This window comes from Gigantopelta aegis, chromosome 6 (assembly GCF_016097555.1).
Source record: "Gigantopelta aegis isolate Gae_Host chromosome 6, Gae_host_genome, whole genome shotgun sequence".
NCBI classification, from domain to species: Eukaryota; Metazoa; Mollusca; class Gastropoda; order Neomphalida; family Peltospiridae; genus Gigantopelta; species Gigantopelta aegis.
Window position 1 is genome coordinate 102,740,502 of NC_054704.1, and position 25,923 is coordinate 102,766,424.

A 25,923-nucleotide genomic window follows, 5' to 3' on the forward strand; every position below is an offset into this window, starting at 1 on the left:
CTTAATGGATCTTCTGAGTCTCTGAACAATACAATGAGAGTACTTGATTATTACGCTGTAATTTCAGGCCTAAAAATTAACTATATTAAGTCTAAAGCCATTTGGATAGGAAGTAAAAAATATTCTAAAGATGTTTATCACCATACTCGCTGGAAGTTAGAATGGGGTTTAAACCAATTTAGTTTGCTTGGTATGAATTTTACTTTAAATTTAAACGATATAATAGAATATAATTTTGATTCTAAAATCAAGCAAATTAAGAATATGATTAAAATTTTGTCATTCAGGAAGCTTACAGTATTAGGTAGGGTAACAATTCGTAAAACATTAATAATACCCAAAATCACTTTCCTCCTAATATCATTACCAAATCTACCAAAACGAACTATAGAAGATTTAAACAAAATGTTTTTCAAATTTATTTGGCAAAATAAGCCAGAAAAAGTTAAACGAGACATATTAACCCAAGATTATAAATACGGTGGTATAAAAATGCCAAATATACTGACACACAATAAAAACGCAAAAACAACTTTTCATTGCAAATAACGACAAACTATTAATGAATTGATGGATAATGTAATATGACATTAATGACTGGTATTCATGAGATACATTCACATGGACACATCGCCAGTTATAATCGGTAATCGAGTTGCATTCGTAATCGAAAGGTTCACCCCCCCCCCCCCCCCCCCCCCATATTAAGGTCAGTATCTGGTGTGTCCACCATTGGCCCGTCAAAATGCGTGAAGACGACGGGGAAAGGATTGGCACACACATCTCAAATAAGCCACAGGAATGTTCCTCCACTCCTCCTGCAACGCCTGTGGAAGCTCAGCGACGTTACGCGGTGGTGGCTGGCGGTGACGTACACGGCGTCCTAACTCATCCCACGTGTTCAATTGGGTTCAAATCCGGTGAAACGGCGGGCCAGTTCATAACGGTGATGCCGGCTTCTTGCAGGAATGCCTGGGCAATTATTGCAGTATGTGGACGGGCATTGTCTTGTTGAAACAGAAGGGGACCTTCTGGTCTTCGGTGACGGCGCAAAAGTGGCTAGAGAACTCGTCTTAAAATAACGTCAGCATAACCCTGGGCTGTAAGGGCATCGTGGACAATGATGAGATCACTCCTGAAATCACAGTTGATTGCCCCTCATACCATCAGATAACCGCCGCCAAACCGATCACGTTCCCTCACACATCCGTCAGCGTACCGTTCACGGAGTCTCCTGTACACACGTGCTCTTCTATCGGCAAAGGAGACAGAGAAACGGGACTCATCTGAGAAAACAATGCTCCGGTAAAAGGCTGGTTGATGATTACCATTCTGGAGAGCAAACTGTAGTATCGCAGCACGATGTCGCGGTGTCATGATGTTACCGTTGTACGGGCGTCTGCATCCAGCCGTTCTGAGTCGACGGATGACCGTCATCGGATGGATATGCCTTCCATGACGTCCTATCGTGACGTCCTATCGGAGGTGGTGTCGTCGAATCTGCCGATCTTGGCGTGGGGTCGTAACGGGACGTTGACCCGGTCGAGGTCGATCACGGACACTCCCGGTCTGTTGATGACCTTCAACAAGTCGTCCAATAGTTGATGGATGGACTCTGAAGGTCCTAGCAACGTGGCTTTGCGAAGTCTCCCCTTGAACCATGCCCAACGCTCGCTCCCTTTGTTCTTCTCTGAGTGGTGGCATTCTTAATGTGACGAGGAATATGACACCGTTACGTGACTTTTATGTGTCCACATACTGGCATTTCACGTCCATTGCATGCAGCATGATTGAGCATGTAGTGAACGCATTTCACACCATTTTGTGTGGTTCTGCTATTGTATGTGTAACGAGAACAAAACCAGGATTAAAACCCAGACAAAAGTACCAATCAATAGCTTCCTCTCATAAATTGTTATTTTAAGTCTAATAAATATATTTTTCATTAATCACAACACAATATTGAAAAATATCTGTTTTGCGTTTTCATTGTGTGTCAGTATATATATCATGTTATAACTTCTTTGAAATTAACCTGGATGAGAAGACTTTTTCTAAATGATACAAAGTGGGTTAATTTATTTAATTCTACAACAGGTCTAACTACAAAAGATCTTATCATCCATGGAAATTATTTCATTACACTAAAATGTGAAAGAATTCTAAATACATTTTGGAAAGATGTACTAATTAGTTGGGTTTTAATACACCAAAAACTAAATATTGAAAATAATATAGATGTACAAGGATTAAATATCTGGTATAATACCAAAATATTGAAACATAATAAACCATTTTTATATACCAGTTATTTAAAGAAAGGGATTGTTTTTATAAATGACTTATTAGATGAAAGTGGAAAGATTTTAGATTTTCAGTCTTTTAAATACAGATATAATCTAAAAACAATTTTTTGAATTATTTATCATTAGTAAATGCTGTAAAAGCTTTCTTACACTTATTAAACAACATTAACAACATGACATTCATTTCTGGCAAAAGACCTGTATTACCTTTTAAAATGAAAATTATGCTAAACAGAAACACTAAAAGTAAAGAGATATACACTATTTTGAACAAAAAAACACATTATACCAAAGTCACAAACAAAATATGCATCCAAAGGTTTAATGTTTGATTATCATATGTGGGAACAGTTTTATTGGTTACCTTTCAAATATATGAAATATACAACCTTGTCATGGTTTCAGTATCAATTGCTTCACAGAATTTTAGCTACAAATTCTTTCTTACATATGATCCACTATGTAGATTCGATAAAATGTAACTTTTGCAAAAATGCTCCTGAAACATTACAACAATTGTTTTATGATTGTCATAAAGTTAAAATTATATGGGAAGCATTAAAATAATGGATATTTGAACAACTGAAAATGAAAATGGTGCTAAATAAATATAAAGTTATGTTTGGCATAATAAATGGTGAAATAAGCCAAGTATATGTAGTTAACTGGTTAATAATTAATGTAAAATATCATATAAAAAAACTCGGCAATAATCTTAATATTAATATTATTAAAAATACACTGCAACATAAATTTCATATTGACAGATATATTTAGGCCAGTATTTTTTAATATTCGGTTTACGAACCCGCCGACGTAAATTTTGCTCAAATAATAAAAAAAAGTCGTATTTTTCACTTTTATTTTTTATTTTTTGCCGTCGACTTCCACAAATAGCTCTAAAGAAAAAAAAGTTACCATTCTAGTCTATTGTGGCGCATTTCGTAAGGTAACAGTGAAGGAAACAAAATCAACCCTACTGATACACCCCAAACAGGTTTTTTTTTTCCTTCCTCCTAAATTTAATGAACGTTGGGGAAAGTGGCTTCACCTGTTTAATGATGATACATAAAAATATATCTTGTATATTTGTATGCCTATGTTTCTATCTATAAAATGACATAGCTTGTTTGAAAATTAACCCCCCCCCCCATATCTTTGCTATATCTCTTTTTAAACATCATACTTTTACTTTCATAATTTATCTGTCTTTTCTCTGTTAGATACCAAATGTCATTATTATTATATTAAATACCCAATAACAATTAGTTTTAAAGTTGACCTGGGTATCTAACGAATCTCTGCTTGAATTGTTTTCCTTATCTTCCCTTACCCTTTCCTTCTCTTCTCGCTTTGTTTTTTTATTGTATTCCCTTTTGACCCTCAAATTACAATTTGGAAACTAATTGTATGAGGAAGCCTATATAGATTCATATTTGTAAACAGAAAATCTTAAACATCACATATAATATATATTTTTATAATTTTGTATGTCATACTATTTGTATATAACTTTTGTTAGATACCAAATGTCATTATTATTATATTAAATACCCAATAACAATTAGTTTTAAAGTTGACCTGGGTATCTAACGAATCTCTGCTTGAATTGTTTTCCTTATCTTCCCTTACCCTTTCCTTCTCTTCTCGCTTTGTTTTTTATTGTATTCCCTTTTGACCCTCAAATTACAATTTGGAAACTAATTGTATGAGGAAGCCTATATAGATTCATATTTGTAAACAGAAAATCTTAAACATCACATATAATATATATTTTTATAATTTTGTATGTCATACTATTTGTATATAACTTTTGTGTGATACTATGATTCAAGGCTCCCCAACCTAGACATTGCCTATGATCTGGTGGTAATAAAAAAGCAAAACAAAAACCCAATTAATTTAGCAATAACATGTACACACACACACACACATTCACACACACACACATTCACACACACACACACATACCACACACACATACACACACACACATACACACACACACATACACACACACACACACACACACATAACACTATTATTTTTTAAATTTAATTTTGCCATAATTGCAGATACAAACTAATATGACAACATATCAACAGTATATCATTGCGTTATCCTGGGATTATTTTCGTTTTGACGAGGTTCAATGGTAAATCGCTTGCTTGATGCACGGTTGGTCTGGGATGGATCCCATCGGTGGACCCATTAGGCTATCTCTCGTTCCAACCAGTGCACCACGACTGGTATATCAAAAGACGTGGTATGTGCTATCCTCTTTGTGGGATGGTGCATATAAAAGATCCCTTGCTACTAATGAAACAAAAACTATAGCGGGTTTCCTCTCTTAGACTACAGGTCAAAATACCAAATGTTTGATGATTAATAAATCAGTGCGCTCTAGTGGTGTTGTTAAACACATTTTGAAGAAATATTTCAAATCGTACATCTGTATCAAGCACACTTGTAGGAAATAGTAAAAAAGAAGTTTGTTTTGTTTAACGACACCACTAGAGCACATTAATTAATTAATCATCGGCTATTGGATGTCAAACATTTAGTAAACTTGACACAGTCATCACAGGAAACCCACTACATGTTTCCTAATGCAGCAAGGCATCTTTTATATGCACTTTCCCACAGACAGGAAAGCACATACCACGGCCTTTGTCCAGTTGTGGTGCACTGGTTGGAACGAGTTGTAGGAAATTAATGCTGTGGCACAGCTTTATCAGCGTCATCACACATCAATGTTCCATACTTACATCAATGTTCCATACTTACATCAACGTTCCATACTTACCTCAAGTCGGTTTCATTTGTAGCTCATCCACGTGGAGACAACTGTTTGTCGTAAAGGTTGATTATACGGTCGTGAACTATCAAAGAGATCACCATCTCAAGGTTAATGCAATAACGATTAACGCGACATCCCCTAATGGAGAAAAGTACCATGTCTATACAACGGATACTGTGATTGGCTACCTCAGAACGGATATGCAGTATTCCATCACTGTGATTGGTCACATTCAGAGTGACCATCTTCAATACTTTCAACAGGCCATCAACAAGACATGGTTGAGGACATTCGGTGAGGATTTTGTTGTTTTAATTTCTCTTTAAATATATTGTGACTTTATCATGGGAATATTTCTTTAATAAGCTTCTATTTTGTTTATTTGCCGGGCATTTCTCTCCTTTATGATTGATCTGGTCCGAACATCCCAACAGCCAATCATTTGCTAATCTTCCATTGTACCCAGGGTGCCGCACCTCTGGTCACTGGTTTACGAATTTCTTCTTTTTTCCTTCGCTCGAACGTTCACCAGAACGTTAGTATGACTGTCTTGCGTTCGTGTTTGATGTCCTTCCATCGTTAACACGGCCACCAGCTCTTTCTAGAAAAGGGCCGTCGTCGTCTCTATGCAAGTCGGATCATTCTGATGATGTGGTGGTTAAGAGTTTAGCCACCGGGGAGCTTATTGCTCACGTATCTTCGGATATGGATGATGGATTTAAGGAATTGGCCGGGATTGGCCTTTCATGGAATTCAACGTCTTGCCCGATTGTTAATGCAGGTTTTAAGAAAACCGCACCAATTGCAAATGCCGACCTTATGTTATTATCAAAGTCATCAGTTCAAGTCAAACTGCCTGAAAAAAATAGTTTGTTCTTTAGTCACAAAGTGTTCATTGTTTGTTCTTTCTTACTTAGATGTATTTCTGGTTGCAGTATCCACTCAGGTTAAGGACCACGTGTGCTTGAGGCCTGCCGCAAGATGTCATGTTATTGCATGCTCTTCTTGTTTCGGCTCAGCTTTTAGTTTTATAAGCCACACGGTCATCCGTTTTGGCCACATCGCCATTGGATTATGTTCATGGAGCATGGCTGTGTAACCACATACTTCTTAACGGTTGTTTCCGGTCGCAGATTTCTTCTGTCGTAGAAAGCCATAAGAAAGGCTTGCAATCTTCGACCACTAAGAAGTGATATTTTCTATGGAGAGTTTGAAACTGAAGTCATTCTCTCAATGGTTGCAGTGCGAAATATTCTGGATTGGTCTAAGGAACAATACTATTGGACGATTTAACGCTTACAAACTGATGACCTTCTTCGTTCTAAATATGACGTCAACACGATTTGGCAAACACACAAATAAATGAATGAATGAATGGATGAATGTTTAACGACACCCCAACACGAAAAATACATCGGCTATTGGGTGCCAAACTATGCTAAAGGCAAAACATGAAGGCAAACACACAAAATGACGTTATGTAATTTAAAAGAGTGTGCGTTTACGGCTCTCTGTTTGTGGTGTTAAATTTATAACAAAATGTCATTTTAATACAATTCATTATAGATTTTGTACCAGAATAAAGAGAACTTTTGTTTTTGAAAATTATCTATGAACGTGATTAAATTACAAAGTTATAGCAATACTCAGAACAATGCGTAAATTGGTTTACATCGTTTCTATACATGTAGGTGCATACATGTGTATCGCAAATAAAGGCTTTTAGAGAGAAAAAAAGCTGAGGTAATAAATAGAATAACACACTCGGTACCAGTTATTATTAACTTTATGTCCCTCGTGAAATAATTTTCATTTGTCACTCGCTAAAGCTCGTGACAACTGAAAATTATTTCATTCGGGACATACATTTGATAATAACTGGTAACTCGTTTATTATCCTCTCTATTCTGTCCAAATGTTTATTTTGTTAATATTTGGTATGTTTAAAATACTTCAAATATGATGATATAGTCAGTTTATGATTTCACAAAACTACCAAGGAATAATGCAAATCTCATTTTGTTGTATAGGCAATGTCACAGTTCGTGTCAAACAGCAAGAGGAGCTTGTTGGTGACAATGGGTATGTGTTCTGAATGTCATATTAAACAATATATATATATATAGTAGTAATATACTTGGTCGTCAAAGGAATGGAACTAACAAATGTACCTACGTATATGTATCATCTGTTTGTCATACTTATAACCTAATTTGATTTTTATAATAGAAAAATATGATTGCATTTATGTTTGAATATAATGTGATATTATTAAAGGGAAACACAGTTTAAAAAACTGATATTTACATATTCAGCTACACATATTGTAGATAGCGAATATTTATTTATAAATTCTAAATGGTTTGTACTATGGTTGCTACCACTGTATCACGTTTACTTACTTAAATTACATATTAAATACATTTTATTGTTTAGGAAAAACGTTTGTTCTGTTTAAGGACACCATTAGAGCACATTGATTTATTAATCATCGGCAATTGATATCAAGTATTTGTAATTTGTACATACTCTTAGAGGAAATCCGCCACATTTTCCCACTAGTTGCAAGGGATCCTTTATATGCACCATCCCACAGACAGGGTAGCACATACCACAGAGAGAGCAGCACATACCACAGAGAGAGTAGCACCATCCCACAGACAGGGTAGCACATCCCACAGAGAGAGCAGCACATCCCACAGAGAGAGCAGCACATACCACAGAGAGAGCAGCACATCCCACCGAGAGAGCAGCACATACCACAGAGAGAGTAGCACATACCACAGAGAGAGTAGCACCATCCCACAGAGAGAGCAGCACATACCACAGAGAGAGTAGCACCATCCCACAGAGAGAGTAGCACCATCCCACAGAGAGAGTAGCACCATCCCACAGAGAGAGTAGCACATACCACAGAGAGAGTAGCACATTCCACAGAGAGAGCAGCACATACCACAGAGAGAGTAGCACATCCCACAGAGAGAGCAACACATACCACAGAGAGAGAGTAGCACATACCACAGAGAGAGCAGCACATACCACAGAGAGAGAGTAGCACATCCCACAGAGAGAGCAGCACATACCACAGAGAGAGTAGCACATACCACAGAGAGAGCAGCACATACCACAGAGAGAGAGTAGCACATACCACAGAGAGAGCAGCACATACCACAGAGAGAGTAGCACATTCCACAGAGAGAGTAGCACATCCCACACAGAGAGTAGCACATCCCACAGAGAGAGTAGCACCATCCCACAGAGAGAGTAGCACATTCCACAGAGAGAGTAGCACATTCCACAGAGAGAGCAGCACATACCACAGAGAGAGCAGCACATACCACAGAGAGAGAGCAGCACATACCACAGAGAGAGTAGCACATCCCACAGAGAGAGTAGCACATCCCACAGAGAGAGCAGCACATCCCACAGAGAGTAGCACATCCCACAGAAAGAGCAGCACATCCCACAGAGAGAGTAGCACATTCCACAGAGAGAGCAGCACATCCCACAGAGAGAGTAGCACATTCCACAGAGAGAGTAGCACATCCCACAGAGAGAGTAGCACATTCCGCTGCCTTTGATATACCAGTCGTGGTGCACTTGGTGGGACGAGACATAACCTACCAACGGGGATCGATCCCAATGTATTGTTTAGAATATCTTTGTCTGTATATGCAATGTGTATCTAATTGTCCTGCTGTTTGTAGCAACTGACACTGTATTTTACCTCCCAATAATTTTGTATGTACAAAACATATATATTCGAACATAAAATGACGTCAGAGCTAATACAAGCATTATTACTACTAAAAACATATTGGAAACACAGACAGTGGTGTTCGAAACAAGAAAATGTATTTACTGTGTCATTAAAAAAAATCCAACCCACCTGCACACTTGGAAAAGGGCCCTTAAACTGTAATATCCATTAAAATAATTGAATTTTATTTTATTTTAATTGACGTTGTACCTCAGCAAAGGTAAAACAAGTAAAATATTGTTTCTCATATTGTTATATTACGCACAAACAAATGATTTTACAGTGTGATCATAACACGACTGCCGTACTTCGTACTTAACGGAGGGATAGTACTTGATCCTCTGACCAATAAACCCGACAACAACATGATCATGGTTAAAGTGTTTGCACGAGTCTACCCACTGCATGTCCAGTATACACTATATACTGGACAAAAGGCTGTTGTCTATTCGGCTTGTTTCGGCGTCGTGGTTAAAGATCGTTCACAACATTTGGCTTTGCAGTCTGTTACAGAAGTACTTAGAACCACGTGGGAGACCAAAATAAGTACGTTATCATGAGTTATATATTTGTGTATTTAATAATTTATTATTAAATTGTATTTTTTATTGTAAGTAAAATTTAGTGCACATATATATATATATATATATATATATATATATATATATATATATATATATAAACATACACACACACACACACACACACACACACACACACACACACACATATACACATATATATATATATATATATATATAGTAGTCGTTTTCGAGTTGAAAGACGCTATATTATAGAGTGCTCAACCGTGTGGGAGCCAGATACATCGTTAAAAGTGAATGTTTATCTCTACATGACAGGCTTGTTTCGTGAGAGAGTTGAATTGCTCTCACTCATCAGATGTAGATTTAATTACTCCGTCAACGAAAAGCTGCTGACGTAATGGACTCTGTGACGTTGAGGTTACGTCACTATGCAGGTCTATAGGTGCTGTGTGGTATGAGCACAGAAGGTATTTGCGTCTGTGTCGACATGCTGATACGAGTTCATTCTTGGAGTTTAGTGTGCTGGTTTCAGGTTTATACATTATGAACAGTTTTTCCTTCAGGCAGAGGTTACATCTTTTGCTCGCTGGAGAGTATGGCTTTGCTTTGGATAACATTTTCCACTTAATGGTGTATGGGGTGAATCTATCCTTCAGTGTCCAAATGTACTGACTTAGCGCTGTTGCGTTCTTCTGTGTTGCGTTTTGAAAACTGCTCGTGTGCGCGGTATATCTCGTCTTAAATGTGTTCTCGGTCAAGTCAAGGTATGTTTCTTGCTTGTTGTCATCGAGTGTATTAACGGAGTCCATAACAGAAAATCTCGTGAAACAAGCCCTACAGTTCGCATCCAAATTCGACGATATTTCTAGCGATGAGATGGAAATAATATTACAAGCAAGAAATTCACTGCTATTTAACAACAGCAAAGCGTGGTGCAAAAGAGGCAAACAATCACGGTTTGATGGAACTATGGGTAGTTATGATGGAGCAGAAATTTGCGAAATCGTCGGGCTCTTTCTTCTTTCAGAACTACAAGCCAAATACGGCAACAATATAGGACTATATCGCGACGATAGCCTAGCCGCATTCAATGAGTCACCGAGAACCATAGAGATAATCAAAAAAGATATTTGCAGAATATTTGCAAACCATAAACTCAATATCACCATAGTCGCCAACAAAAAATCTGTAGATTCCTTAGACGTAACTCTAGATCTTGAAAAGAGCTCAGTCAAACCCTATATGAAACCAAACAACACACCTTTATACATCCACAACAAGAGCAACCACCCTCCAAATATCATCCGCAGTATACCAAAAACAATAAATAAAAGACTTTCTGATATATCTTCGAATGAGTGCATCTTTGAAGAAGCGAAACGCCCATATAAGGAAGCCTTACTCAAAAGCGGATATAACTATAACCTCAAATACACCCCAACAGCAGAAAACAACAGACGCAGAAACAACCGCAATAGGAACATCACCTGGTACAACCCACCATATAGCTCCAACGTGAAAACCAACGTAGGTCACCAGTTCCTCAGATTACTCGATGAGTGCTTTCCCAAAAGCAACCCTCTCCACAAAATTATAAATCGAAACACCGTTAAAATTAGCTATAGCTGCATGCCTAATGTTGGGAAAATAATTTCAGCGCATAACAAAACTCTACTTCAACAACACAGAGACAAAGACGCCGTTCCCTCCAGAGAATGCAACTGTAGACGAAGAGCTGAATGTCCACTTGAGGGTAAATGCTTGCAGAAAGGAGTAATATACCAAGCTACCGTTAATACACTCGATGACAACAAGCAAGAAACATACGTTGGTTTGACCGAGAACACATTTAAGACGAGATATACCGCGCACACGAGCAGTTTTCAAAACGCAACACAGAAGAACGCAACAGCGCTAAGTCAGTACATTTGGACACTGAAGGATAGATTCACCCCATACACCATTAAGTGGAAAATGTTATCCAAAGCAAAGCCATACTCTCCAGCGAGCAAAAGATGTAACCTCTGCCTGAAGGAAAAACTGTTCATAATGTATAAACCTGAAACCAGCACACTAAACTCCAAGAATGAACTCGTATCAGCATGTCGACACAGACGCAAATACCTTCTGTGCGCATACCACACAGCACCTATAGACTTGCATAGTGACGTAACCTCGACGTCACAGAGTCCATTACGTCATCAGCTTTCCGTTGACGGAGTAATTAAATCTACATCTGATGAGTGAGAGCAATTCAACTCTCACACGAAACAAGCCTGTCATGTAGAGATAAACATACACTTTTAACGATGTGTATATATATATATATATATATATATATATATATATATATATATATATATATATATATATATATATATATATATATATATATATATATATATATATATATATATATATATATATATATATATATATATATATATATATATATATATATATATATATATATATATATATATATATATATATTTTATCATTACATCTTCAGTGCAATCAAAGTATGTGATTGTTTACAGATCACATACTTTAAGAATTTGACAACTTTGCAAATTAGATGTAAATTAGTCGGGTCTCGGCACTAGGTTTATTGACATTTAAGCAAACGTAGTTGGGTGACACTCCATGATTGACGTATGCATATTGTACTTGCAGAGAGCCCTTACGTGGTTATACACATCGTTAACATGGAGCAGTTCATTGGAGATCTAGGGTAAGTGTTTTGTTTCCTATATGCATTAATATTTACATGTTTTAAAAACATTTTTAAGGATATACTTATGGTAGAAATATATCTTTTTCAAGAGATTTTATATAATTGGTCATGTTTATTGAACTAGGGTGTATAGTTAGTCTGGAAGCTACAATATTTTTTAGAACTTATAATAATTTTGGAAATGATATATTAATTTAGAAATGTCAATAATCAACAATAGTCTTGTAAACGTAATTGCAAAATCGTTTTCTCATATGTCAAGAGAATAATTTTAGTTACAGCTTGCACCCCCCCCCCCCCCCCCCCCCACACACCTATATCAGAATATGAAACAGGTCTATGACGCTCCTAGTATGGACTTTATGTGCTGAACATCATACGAAGTGCGAATACTAATTTAGTTTTCTTTCATTGATTTAAAATTATTGAGTTTAAAAAGTGTGTTATGTTTAACGACACAACTAGGGCACATGGTTTTATTGGAAGTCAAACATTTGGCTATTGGATGTTGAACCTTTGTTAGTTTTGACATATGGTTGTAGAGAGGAAATCCGCTTCATTTTTACATTAGAAGGGATCTTTTATGTGCGCCATCCGATAGACAGGATAACACATAGCACGGCCTTTGATATACCAGTTATGATGCGTTGGCTGGAACAAGAAATAGCTCAATGGGCCCACCGACGGGGATCGCTCCTAGACCGACCGTGTACCAAGTGAATGCTCTACCGCTGGGCTACGTCCCGCCCCTGTATTCATTTTTAATCTCATTTGTTTTTGGAACTGTTAAAAGTGTCTTGTGAACATTTTAGTTCCATTTTCAGTGAATGTGCCCAATTTGTACCTTGAAAAACAAATACATTTATTAAAATATTTGCGTTTCTTTTGATGTTCAGTATAGTTATCGTAGAAAGTTTTGTGTGTATTACAGAAGTGATCCCAAACAGGATGGTCTAGTAAGTGAATACAAGATCTATAACCGTACTGTACCTCGGCGTCTTACTCCAATAATTAAGGTCACGGTCAAGGTACATACCCTTATCCAAATATGGATATCCTTATCCTGGTCCATATTTATTTCTTACAGCAGGAAATACAAGTTTCTATTAATAGGTTTTTTGTCCAATGATTGAAACTTTTCAATTTTAGTGTTTATTTCAACTTATTGTCGTGCTTGTATCCAATGAAGATTAAGGTTAGTCGTTAGTTTGAGTGAAAACCGCTTACTGTTTGCAGACTTCAGCTGACCCAAGTGCGGTACACAGTGACTGTTGACGGCGTGAGTTCAAACCCCAACACTGACGTTGCCCCTGATGTTTTCACCCTACAGTCTAGCATGGTCGGGGTCCAGTGGCAGCTCTATACAGGCTCGAGAATGGAGCGACTCAGTGAATCTTACACAGTACAGATTGGAAACAATGGCAAACAGTTGACAGCTGATGACAAGAGTCTGGTAGAAAACGCTTTGCTGTCTGCCTGGGTTAACATCACTGGTAAGGTTTAGCCTTTACACATCATGAATACATTCCCATACCTTTTTCGAGACCACCTGATATCATCACTGTTTTGACAGTGATTCATGAGTGCATATCATTCGAGCTATATTAATTCCAATGCGCTCTGTCCTGTGCTAGTTTTAATTTACTAAACTAGTCTGAGAGTGGCAGTCCTCGTTTGACGGTGCAACAAGCACGTGTTGTTCAATAATCTCCTCGAGAGTGGCTGTGCTCTTATAGATGAGACACTAGATAGAGATTCCTGGAATCAATCCATATTTTGCAAAAAGCCCATTCGAATCTGCATTGTACAGAGATACAATCGTGATTGTGGATAACGGTTGAGTTCAGATTTAATGCAAGTTTTGTCCATTTTAATTGGTAAAAGCATTGTGCTGCTGCAGCTGACTATTTTCTATAAAGATTCTGATTTTTATTTTAATTTTAATTATTCTTTGTTTAATTTAGTTCTTTAACGGCATTCAGTATATCATTGTAGATGTAGTCCTGACATTTACATCACATAGAAATTCATTACAATTATAAATGTATCATTTTCTATCTTTAGAATGCCAACCAAGACCAGATCAGCTCTGTCAAATAACTTTATTAACAGCTGAAACACGAGTTGGGCACCTGGTATTGTAAGTTTGAAATACTTTTTTATTGTTAACATTAAAACTTAAAGTAATTTCCATCGTATTGATTTGACTGAACTGTTATGTAATATAGGGAGACAGGATTTAGTTCAGTGGTAGAGGGTCCACCTGAGACGTGATGGGTCCAAGATCAGTATAGGGAGGCAGGATTTAGTTCAGTGGTAGAGGGTCCACCTGAGGAATGATGGGTCCAAGATCAGTATAGGGAGGCAGGATTTAGTTCAGTGATAGAGGGTCCACCTGAGACGTGATGGGTCCAGGATCAGTATAGGGAGGCAGGATTTAGTTCAGTGATAGAGGGTCCACCTGAGACGTGATGGGTCCAGGATCAGTATAGGGAGGCAGGATTTAGTTCAGTGGTAGAGGGTGCACCTGTAGAGTGATAGGTCCAGGATCAGTATAGGGTGGCAGGATTTAGTTCAGTGGTAGAGGGTGCACGTGAGGAGTGATGGGTTCAGGATCAGTATAGGGAGGCAGGATTTAGTTCAGTGGTAGAGGGTGCACGTGAGGAGTGATGGGTCCAGGATCAGTATAGGGAGGCAGGATTTAGTTCAATGGTAGAGGGTTCACCTGAAGAATGATGGGTTCAGGATTAATATAGGAAGTCAGGATTTAGTTCAGTGGTAGAGGGTGCACGTGAGGAGTGATGGGTTCAGGATCAGTATAGGGAGTCAGGATTTAGTTCAGTGGTAGAGGGTGCACGTGAGGAGTGATGGGTCCAGGATCAGTATAGGGAGGTAGGATTTAGTTCAGTGGTAGAGGGTGCACGTGAGGAGTGATGGGTCCAGGATCAGTATAGGGAGGCAGGATTTAGTTCAGTGGTAGAGGGTGCACCCAAGAAGTGATGGGTTCAGGATTAATATAGGGAGTCAGGATTTAGTTCAGTAGTAGAGGGTGCACCTGAGGAGTGATGGGTTCAGGATCAGTATAGGGAGTCAGGATTTAGTTCAGTGGTAGAGGGTGCACGTGATGAGTGATGGGTCCAGGATCAGTATAGGGAGGCAGGATTTAGTTCAGTAGTAGAGGGTGCACCCGAGGAGTGATGGGTCCAGGATCAGTATAGGGAGGCAGGATTTAGTTCAGTGGTAGAGGGTGCATGTGAGGAGTGATGGGTCCAGGATCAGTATAGGGAGTCAGGATTTAGTTCAGTGGTAGAGGGTGCACCCGAGGAGTGATGGGTTCAGGATCAGTATAGGGAGTCAGGATTTAGTTCAGTGGTAGAGGGTGCACCTGAAGAGTCATGGGTCCAGGATCAGTATAGGGTGGCAGGATTTAGTTCAGGAGTAATAGGTCCAGGATCAGTATAGGGAGGCAGGATTTAGTTCAGTGGTAGAGGGTGCACCCGAGGAGTGATGGGTTCAGGATCAGTATAGGGAGGCAGGATTTAGTTCAGTAGTAGAGGGTGCACCTGAGGAGTGATGGGTCAGGATCAGTATAGGGAGGCAGGATTTAGTTCAGTAGTAGAGGGTGCACCCGAGGAGTGATGGGTCCAGGATCAGTATAGGGAGGTAGGATTTAGTTCAGTGGTAGAGGGTGCACCCGAGGAGTGATGGGTCCAGGATCAGTATAGGGAGGCAGGATTTAGTTCAGTGGTAGAGGGTGCATGTGAGGAGTGATGGGTCCAGGATCAGTATAGGGAGTCAGGATTTAGTTCAGTGGTAGAGGGTGCACCCGAGGAGTGATGGGTTCAGGATCAGTATAGGGAGTCAGGATTTAGTTCAGTGGTAGAGGGTGCACCTGAAGAGTCATGGGTCCAGGATCAGTATAGGGTGGCAGGATTTAGTTCAGGAGTAATAGGTCCAGGATCAGTATAGGGAGGCAGGATTTAGTTCAGTGGTAGAGGGTGCACCCGAGGAGTGATGGGTCCAGGATCAGTATAGGGAGGCAGGATTTAGTTCAGTAGTAGAGGGTGCACCCGAGGAGTGATGGGTCCAGGATCAGTATAGGGAGGCAGGATTTAGTTCAGTAGTAGAGGGTGCACCCGAGGAGTGATGGGTCCAGGATCAGTATAGGGAGGCAGGATTTAGTTCAGTGGTAGAGGGTGCACGTGAGGATTGATTGGTCCAGGATCAGTATAGGGAGGCAGGATTTAGTTCAGTAGTAGAGGGTGCACCCGAGGAGTGATGGGTCCAGGATCAGTATAGGGAGGCAGGGTTTAGTTCAGTGGTAGAGGGTGCACCTGAGGAGTGATGGGTCCAGGATCAGTATAGGGAGGCAGGATTTACCCGCAGTGGACTCAGTCGTTTATCAGCTTAACCAATGCCCAAGGACAGGCATAACAAAGTCTGGTGTTCTCCTATCTGTAGGGACAATGTATGTTAAAATACCTTGCTGATAATGGCTAAATGCAGCAAGGTTCCTCAGGAGACTGTGTCAGAATTTCCCAATGTCTAATATCTAGTAGCTGATGATAAACCGATGTGCTTTAGTGGTGTCGTTAAAGAAAACAGTTTAACTTTTAACTGAATAATATATACTGACAGCCATAAAAAATGCAGCAACAACTCAAGTGTCATTAAATCAGTGAAAGTAGGAAGCAAATTCTTTTCATACACAGTATTACGAAAAAGACACTATTCTGCAAATAGATGACAAAGTTCAAGAGGTTGGTAACATCATTTAATTTCATTAAGCAGCACTTTCTGGTAATGTGGTTCATAATGTCAATATCCGGTGTGGTCACCATGGGCATCCAATATGGCAGCACAGCGACGTCTCATGGAACAGATTACCCTCCTGATGGAGGCCTGGGGGATCTGATGCCACACGCGAACCACATTTGCCTCCAATTGCTGAAAAATGTAAGCATGGGCTTGCAGCTGTAGTAATCGTCCCATTGCATCCCAAACATGTTCTATAGGAGCAAGGTCGGGTAACAGGCATGGCCATGGAAGAACATTGATGTGTTGCTAGTTCAGATTACACTGGTGAGTTTAGCGGTGTGAGGCCTGGAGTTATGATGTTGTAACGTCTGTAGATGAGGGTTAGCTGCCATGTGGGGCATGACGTGGTTTTGGAGGATCTCGTCTCTGTAGGTTTGGGCGTTGCAACGTCATCGGAAGATGTAAAGGTCTGCCCTACCTTGCATGCTGATTCCTCCCCATATCATCACACTACCACCTCCCCAGAGATTCACCTCATGGACACAACAGTTGGCGTATCTTTCACCACGTCTCAGCCACATCCGCATCCGCCCATCGGCATAGCTGAGATGTAATCTGGACTTATCTGTAAAGAGGATCGACGATGTATTCGAGCCCACTGAATTCGCTGTTGTAGATGCCGCTGTGTCAGGATGGGTCCAACGTAGGGTCTTCTTGGTTGCGGGCCCTGCTCCCGTAGTCGGCGTAGTACGGTCTGTTAGCTGATGGGACCTTTTGGGCCATGGGTGGTAGTAGCTGTCCTACCTGGAGGTTGAAATCTGTTGCACAGGTGACACAGATAAATTTGTCGAACTTGGTGGCGTGTAGTGACACGTGGACCAGGGCGGGGTCGATCACACGTGGTGCTAGTTTGTCGTAGGTGGTGTTGCCGTCTCACAATCGTAGAGTTGTGGCAATTGAAACTATTATTGAAACCACTTCCCTCGCCGACAAACCGGCTTTAAGACATCCTATGGCTTGTTCCCTCTCAATGTCAGAAAGTCGCAGCATCGTGAACGCCGTTGCATTAACCTAATGTCGATCATAACATGTGAATCTGATAAATCAATTTCCCGGTGTAAAAGGAACGCAGGTCCTAGGAACAGTAGTCCTATCGGACCTCCATAGCTTAGGAACCATAGACCTACCCGGACTTTCATACCTGGTTTATTTTAAAGTTGTTTTTATCCTAGGACTTGTATTCCTACCGGACTTAAATTCCTTCTACAGCAGTGACAGAAATACTAGTCTGGCAAATTAGATGTCCGTTTGTTATAATCTGCAATGTGCACAAGCTGCCAGAAATACACGAGAAAAAAGTGAGGTTTTTGCAGCTTTCCCTCGTAGTGTAATGGATAAGTCATAAGATTAGTGTGGGTTCAAATCTCTATGTCAAAATATTATTTTTAAGTTTGAGTATCAACTTAATTATGTTTTACGTCATAGATCATATACGTGAGTGAATTTTTGTAATCATCTTATATTTTTTTTGGCATATTGAAGTAGGACGAATATCTTGCTTTTTTCAAAAGTATATAATGCAACTATAGATATAAAGTAGGCTATGTGTTCATGTGTTCAACACGAAAAAATATACTCCCCAATATATAGCCCAAAATTGTTTTAAAAATATATATGTGAAAATTGGTAACTCCAAAAAACTTAACATTTGGCGAACAGCAAACGACAATTTCTGCAAACGACAACATAATTTTTAATAATATGTTCTGTAAGTTTATATTTTGATGGCAAGTCACAATCTAATTATTTGTGATTTTCTTAATCTTTGTCCGATCGGACTTCCATTCCTCCGAATCCTAGTCTGTGGGACTTGTATTCTTAGGAATGTAAGTCTGTGGACGTGCATTCCGAGGAATGTAAGTTCGTGGGACTTTTATTCCTGGTACTCCTAGTCAACAGGACTTTCAATCCTAGTATTACTAGTCCTCTGGAATTTATTTCCGATATTTTGCTTATTACATATATATATATATATATATATATATATATATATATATATATATATATATATATATATATATATATATATATATATATATATGTATATATATATATATATACATATGATTCCTGAAAATCCCTAAAAATGGACACTTTCGGGCAAAATGAGCTGGCCTGGAATTTTCACCATGTATTTCCATCATTCTACTCACAATATCCATGTAAAAATGCAGACTGATTTGTTTGGAATCCTATATAGCGTCTTGGTACTAATGCGAATATAAATATACGTTGTGTTCCACATTAGAACATTTTCGTTTCATTCGGGCAATAACCCTGAGCCTGCCCCCACTCCACCCCTACTGACTGCCTAGTATGACTAAAACTATCAGATGTAAATGAGCCTGCCCCCACTCCACCCCTACTGACTGCCTAGTGTTACTAAAACTATCAGGTGTAAATGAGCCTGCCCCCACTCCACCCCTACTGAATGCCTAGTGTGACTAAAACTATCAGGTGTAAATGAGCCTGCCCCCACTCCACCCCTACTGACTGCCTAGTGTTACTAAAACTATCAGGTGTAAATGAGCCTGCCCCCACTCCACCCCTACTGACTGCCTAGTGTGACTAAAACTATCAGGTGTAAATGAGCCTGCCCCCACTCCACCCCTACTGACCCTAGTGTGACTAAAACTATCAGGTGTAAATGAGCCTGCCCCCACTCCACCCCTACTGACTGCCTAGTGTGACTAAAACTATCAGGTGTAAATGAGCCTGCCCCCACTCCACCCCTACTGACTGCCTAGTGTGACTAAAACTATGAGGTGTAAATGAGCCTGCCCCCACTCCACCCCTACTGAATGCCTAGTGTGACTAAAACTATCAGGTGTAAATGAGCCTGCCCCCACTCCACCCCTACTGACTGCCTAGTGTGACTAAAACTATCAGGTGTAAATGAGCCTGCCCCCACTCCACCCCTACTGACTGCCTAGTGTGACTAAAACTATCAGGTGTAAATGAGCCTGCCCCCACTCCACCCCTACTGACTGCCTAGTGTGACTAAAACTATCAGGTGTAAATGAGCCTGCCCCCACTCCACCCCTACTGACCCTAGTGTGACTAAAACTATCAGGTGTAAATGAGCCTACCCCCACTCCACCCCTACTGAATGCCTAGTGTGACTAAAACTATCAGGTGTAAATGAGCCTGCCCCCACTCCACCCCTACTGAATGCCTAGTGTGACTAAAACTATCAGGTGTAAATGAGGCTGCCCCCACTCCACCCCTACTGACTGCCTAGTGTGACTAAAACTATCAGGTGTAAATGAGCCTGCCCCCACTCCACCCCTACTGACTGCCTAGTGTGACTAAAACTATCAGGTGTAAATGAGCCTGCCCCCACTCCACCCCTACTGAATGCCTAGTGTGACTAAAACTATCAGGTGTAAATGAGCCTGCCCCCACTGCACCCCTACTGACTGCCTAGTGTGACTAAAACTATCAGGTGTAAATGAGCCTTCCCCCACTCCACCCCTACTGAATGGCTAGTGTGACTAAAACTATCAGGTGTAAATGAGCCTGCCCCCACTCCACCCCTACTGACCCTAGTGTGACTAAAACTATCAGGTGTAAATGAGCCTGCCCCCACTCCACCCCTACTGACTGCCTAGTGTGACTAAAACTATCAGGTGTAAATGAGCCTGCCCCCACTCCACCCCTACTGACTGCCTAGTGTGACTAAAACTATCAGGTGTAAATGAGCCTGCCCCCACTCCACCCCTACTGAATGCCTAGTGTGACTAAAACTATCAGGTGTAAATGAGCCTGCCCCCACTCCACCCCTACTGACTGCCTAGTGTGACTAAAACTATCAGGTGTAAATGAGCCTGCCCCCACTCCACCCCTACTGACTGCCTAGTGTTACTAAAACTATCAGGTGTAAATGAGCCTGCCCCCACTCCACCCCTACTGACTGCCTAGTGTTACTAAAACTATCAGGTGTAAATGAGCCTACCCTCACTCCACCCCTACTGAATGGCTAGTGTGACTAAAACTATCAGGTGTAAATGAGCCTGCCCCCACTCCACCCCTACTGAATGCCTAGTGTGACTAAAACTATCAGGTGTAAATGAGCCTGCCCCCACTCCACCCCTACTGAATGCCTAGTGTGACTAAAACTATCAGGTGTAAATGAGCCTGCCCCCACTGCACCCCTACTGACTGCCTAGTGTGTCTAAAACTATCAGGTGTAAATGAGCCTGCCCCCACTCCACCCCTACTGACTGCCTAGTGTGACTAAAACTATTAGGTGTAAATGAGCCTGCCCCCACTCCACCCCTACTGACTGCCTAGTGTGACTAAAACTATCAGGTGTAAATGAGCCTGCCCCCACTCCACCCCTACTGAATGCCTAGTGTGACTAAAACTATCAGGTGTAAATGAGCCTGCCCCCCACTCCACCCCTACTGAATGCCTGTTGTGACTAAAACTATCAGGTGTAAATGAGCCTGCCCCCACTCCACCCCTACTGACTGCCTAGTGTGACTAAAACTATCAGGTGTAAATGAGCCTGCCCCCACTCCACCCCTACTGACTGCCTAGTGTGACTAAAACTATCAGGTGTAAATGAGCCTGCCCCCACTCCACCCCTACTGACTGCCTAGTGTGACTAAAACTATCAGGTGTAAATGAGCCTGCCCCCACTCCACCCCTACTGACTGCCTAGTGTGACTAAAACTATCAGGTGTCAATGAGCCTGCCCCCACTCCACCCCTACTGAATGCCTTGTGTGACTAAAACTATCAGGTGTAAATGAGCCTGCCCCCACTCCACCCCTACTGAATGCCTAGTGTGACTAAAACTATCAGGTGTAAATGAGCCTGCCCCCACTCCACCCCTACTGACTGCCTAGTGTGACTAAAACTATCAGGTGTAAATGAGCCTGCCCCCACTCCACCCCTACTGACTTCCTAGTGTGAATAAAACTATCAGGTGTAAATGAGCCTGCCCCCACTCCACCCCTACTGACTGCCTAGTGTGACTAAAACTATCAGGTGTAAATGAGCCTGCCCCCACTCCACCCCTACTGAATGCCTAGTGTGACTAAAACTATCAGGTGTAAATGAGCCTGCCCCCACTCCACCCCTACTGATGGCTAGTGTGACTAAAACTATTCAGGTGTAAATGAGCCTGCCCCCACTCCACCCTACTGACCCTAGTGTGACTAAAAACTATCAGGTGTAAATGAGCCTGCCCCACTCCACCCCTACTGAATGCCTAGTGTGACTAAAACTATCAGGTGTAAATGAGCCTGCCCCCACTCCACCCCTACTGACTGCCTAGTGTGACTAAAACTATCAGGTGTAAATGAGCCTGCCCCACTCCACCCTACTGACTGCTAGTGTGACTAAAACTATCAGGTGTAAATGAGCCTGCCCCCACTCCACCCCTACTGACTGCCTAGTGTGACTAAAACTATCAGGTGTAAATGAGCCTGCCCCCACTCCACCCCTACTGAATGCCTAGTGTGACTAAAACTATCAGGTGTAAATGAGCCTGCCCCCACTCCACCCCTACTGAATGCCTGTTGTGACTAAAACTATCAGGTGTAAATGAGCCTGCCCCCACACCACCCCTACTGACTGCCTAGTGTGACTAAAACTATCAGGTGTAAATGAGCCTGCCCCCACTCCACCCCTACTGACTGCCTAGTGTGACTAAAACTATCAGGTGTAAATGAGCCTGCCCCCACTCCACCCCTACTGACTGCCTAGTGTGACTAAAACTATCAGGTGTAAATGAGCCTGCCCCCACTCCACCCCTACTGACTGCCTAGTGTGACTAAAACTATCAGGTGTCAATGAGCCTGCCCCCACTCCACCCCTACTGAATGCCTTGTGTGACTAAAACTATCAGGTGTAAATGAGCCTGCCCCCACTCCACCCCTACTGAATGCCTAGTGTGACTAAAACTATCAGGTGTAAATGAGCCTGCCCCCACTCCACCCCTACTGACTGCCTAGTGTGACTAAAACTATCAGGTGTAAATGAGCCTGCCCCCACTCCACCCCTACTGACTGCCTAGTGTGACTAAAACTATCAGTTGTAAATGAGCCTGCCCCACTCCACCCCTACTGACCCTAGTGTGACTAAAACTATCAGGTGTAAATGAGCCTGCCCCCACTCCACCCCTACTGAATGCCTAGTGTGACTAAAACTATCAGGTGTAAATGAGCCTGCCCCCACTCCACCCCTACTGACTGCCTAGTGTGACTAAAACTATAAGGTGTAAATGAGCCTGCCCCCACTCCACCCCTACTGACCCTAGTGTGACTAAAACTATCAGGTGTAAATGAGCCTGCCCCCACTCCACCCCTACTGACTGCCTAGTGTGACTAAAACTATCAGGTGTAAATGAGCCTGCCCCACTCCACCCCTACTGAATGCCTAGTGTGACTAAAAACTATCAGGTGTGACTACTATCATGAGCCTGCCCCCACTCCACCCCCTACTGACTGCCTAGTGTGACTAAAACTATCAGGTGTAAATGAGCCTGCCCCCACTCCACCCCTACTGACTGCCTAGTGTGACTAAAACTATCAGGTGTAAATGAGCCTGCCCCCACTCCACCCCTACTGACTGCCTAGTGTGACTAAAACTATCAGGTGTAAATGAGGCTGCCCCCACTCCACCCCTACTGAATGCCTAGTGTGACTAAAACTATCAGGTGTAAATGAGCCTGCCCCCACTCCACCCCTACTGACCCTAGTGTGACTAAAACTATCAGGTGTAAATGAGCCTGCCCCCACTCCACCCCTACTGAATGCCTAGTGTGACTAAAACTATCAGGTGTAAATGAGCCTGCCCCCACTCCACCCCTACTGACCCTAGTGTGACTAAAACTATCAGGTGTAAATGAGCCTGCCCCCACTCCACCCCTACTGACTGCCTAGTGTGACTAAAACTATCAGGTGTAAATGAGCCTGCCCCCACTCCACCCCTACTGACTGCCTAGTGTGACTAAAACTATCAGGTGTAAATGAGCCTGCCCCCACTCCACCCCTACTGACTGCCTAGTGTGACTAAAACTATCAGGTGTAAATGAGCCTGCCCCCACTCCACCCCTACTGAATGCCTAGTGTGACTAAAACTATCAGGTGTAAATGAGCCTGCCCCCACTCCACCCCTACTGAATGGCTAGTGCCAGGTAGTGTGACTAAAACTATCAGGTGTAAATGAGCCTGCCCCCACTCCACCCCTACTGACTGCCTAGTGTGACTAAAACTATCAGGTGTAAATGAGCCTACCCCCACTCCACCCCTACTGACTGGCCTAGTGTGACTAAAACTATCAGGTTGTAAATGAGCCTGCCCCCACTCCACCCCTACTGACTGCCTAGTGTGACTAAAACTATCAGGTGTAAATGAGCCTACCCCCACTCCACCCCTACTGAATGCCTAGTGTGACTAAAACTATCAGGTGTAAATGAGGCTGCCCCCACTCCACCCCAACTGACTGCCTAGTGTGACTAAAACTATCAGGTGTAAATGAGCCTACCCCCCCTACTGGACACCCCTACTGAATGGCTAGTGTGACTAAAACTATCAGGTGTAAATGAGCCTGCCCCCACTCCACCCCAACTGACTGCCTAGTGTGACTAAAACTATCAGGTGTAAATGAGCCTGCCCCCACTCCACCCCTACTGACTGCCTAGTGTGACTAAAACTATCAGGTGTAAATGAGCCTGCCCCCACTCCACCCCTACTGACTGCCTAGTGTGACTAAAACTATCAGGTGTAAATGAGCCTGCCCCCACTCCCCCCTACTGACCCCTACACTATCAGGTGTAAATGAGTGCCACCCCTACTGAATGCCTATGTGACTAAAACTATCAGGTGTAAATGAGCCTGCCCCCACTCAGCCCCCTACTGACTGCTTAGTGTGACTAAAACTATCAGGTGTAAATGAGCTATCAGGTTGTGACTAAAAACTATCAGAGCCTTCCCCACACTCCCACCCCTACTGAATGCCTAGTGTGACTAAAACTATCAGGTGTAAATGAGCCTGCCCCCACTCCACCCCTACTGACTTCCTAGTGTGACTAAAACTATCAGGTGTAAATGATCTGCCGCCTGCCCCCACTCCCTAGTGTGACCCTACTGACTGCCTAGTGTGACTAAAACTATCAGGTGTAAATGAGCCTGCCCCATCCACCCCTACTGACTGTGTGACCTATCAGGTGTAAATGTGACTAAAACCTATTGTGATCAGGTGTAAATGAGCCTGCCCCCACTCCACCCCTACTGAATGCCTAGTGGGACTAAAAACTATCAGGTGTAAATGAGCCTGCCCCCACTCCACCCCTACTGACTGCCTGTTGTGACTAAAACTATCAGGTGTAAAATGAGCCTGCCCCCACTCCACCCCTACTGACTGCCTAGTGTGACTAAAACTCACAGGTGTAAATTAGGTTCCTGCCGCCAGTCTCATCCACCCCTCTGACTGCCTTTGTACTAAAACTATAAGGTGTAAATGAGCTGCCCCCCTCCACCTCCTACTGACCCTAGTGTGACGAAAACTATCATGTGTAAATGATGTCCTGCGCCCACTCCAACCCCTATACTGACTGCCTATGTGACTAAACCTATCAGGTGTAAATGAGCCTGCCCCCACCACACCCCTACTGAATGCCTCAGTGTGACTAAAAGCTAATCAGGTCTTCTGGTGGGAAATGATCCTGATCCCTCTGACCCCACCCACCCCCTGACTGATCTGCCTAGTGTTGACTAAAACTATCAGGTGTAAATGAGCCTGCCCCCCACTCCACCCCTACGACCCTAGTGTGATAAAATAGGTGTAAATGAGCCTGCCCCCACTCCCCCCCTACTGACTGCCTAGTTGACTAAAACTATCAGGTGTAATGACCTGCCCCCACTCCACCCCCTACTGATGCCTAGTGTCTAAAACTATCAGGTTAAATGGCCTGCCCCCACTCCCCCCCTACTGATCCCGTGTGAC

The 25,923-nt window shown here is 42.0% G+C and overlaps 1 protein-coding gene across 1 annotated transcript in view; it reads left to right on the forward strand.

Annotated features, from left to right (window-relative positions):
• LOC121374844 overlaps positions 1-7,474 on the forward strand; it is a 53,858-nt gene extending 46,384 nt beyond the window's left edge. Inside the window, exons 10-11 of the mRNA XM_041501954.1 lie at positions 5,135-5,400; positions 7,137-7,474. Of these exons, the coding sequence (XP_041357888.1) occupies positions 5,135-5,400; positions 7,137-7,201 (331 nt within the window). The 3' untranslated portion in view covers positions 7,202-7,474. The remainder of the gene's footprint in view (positions 1-5,134; positions 5,401-7,136) is intronic.
• Positions 7,475-25,923: the final 18,449 nt, after the last annotated feature.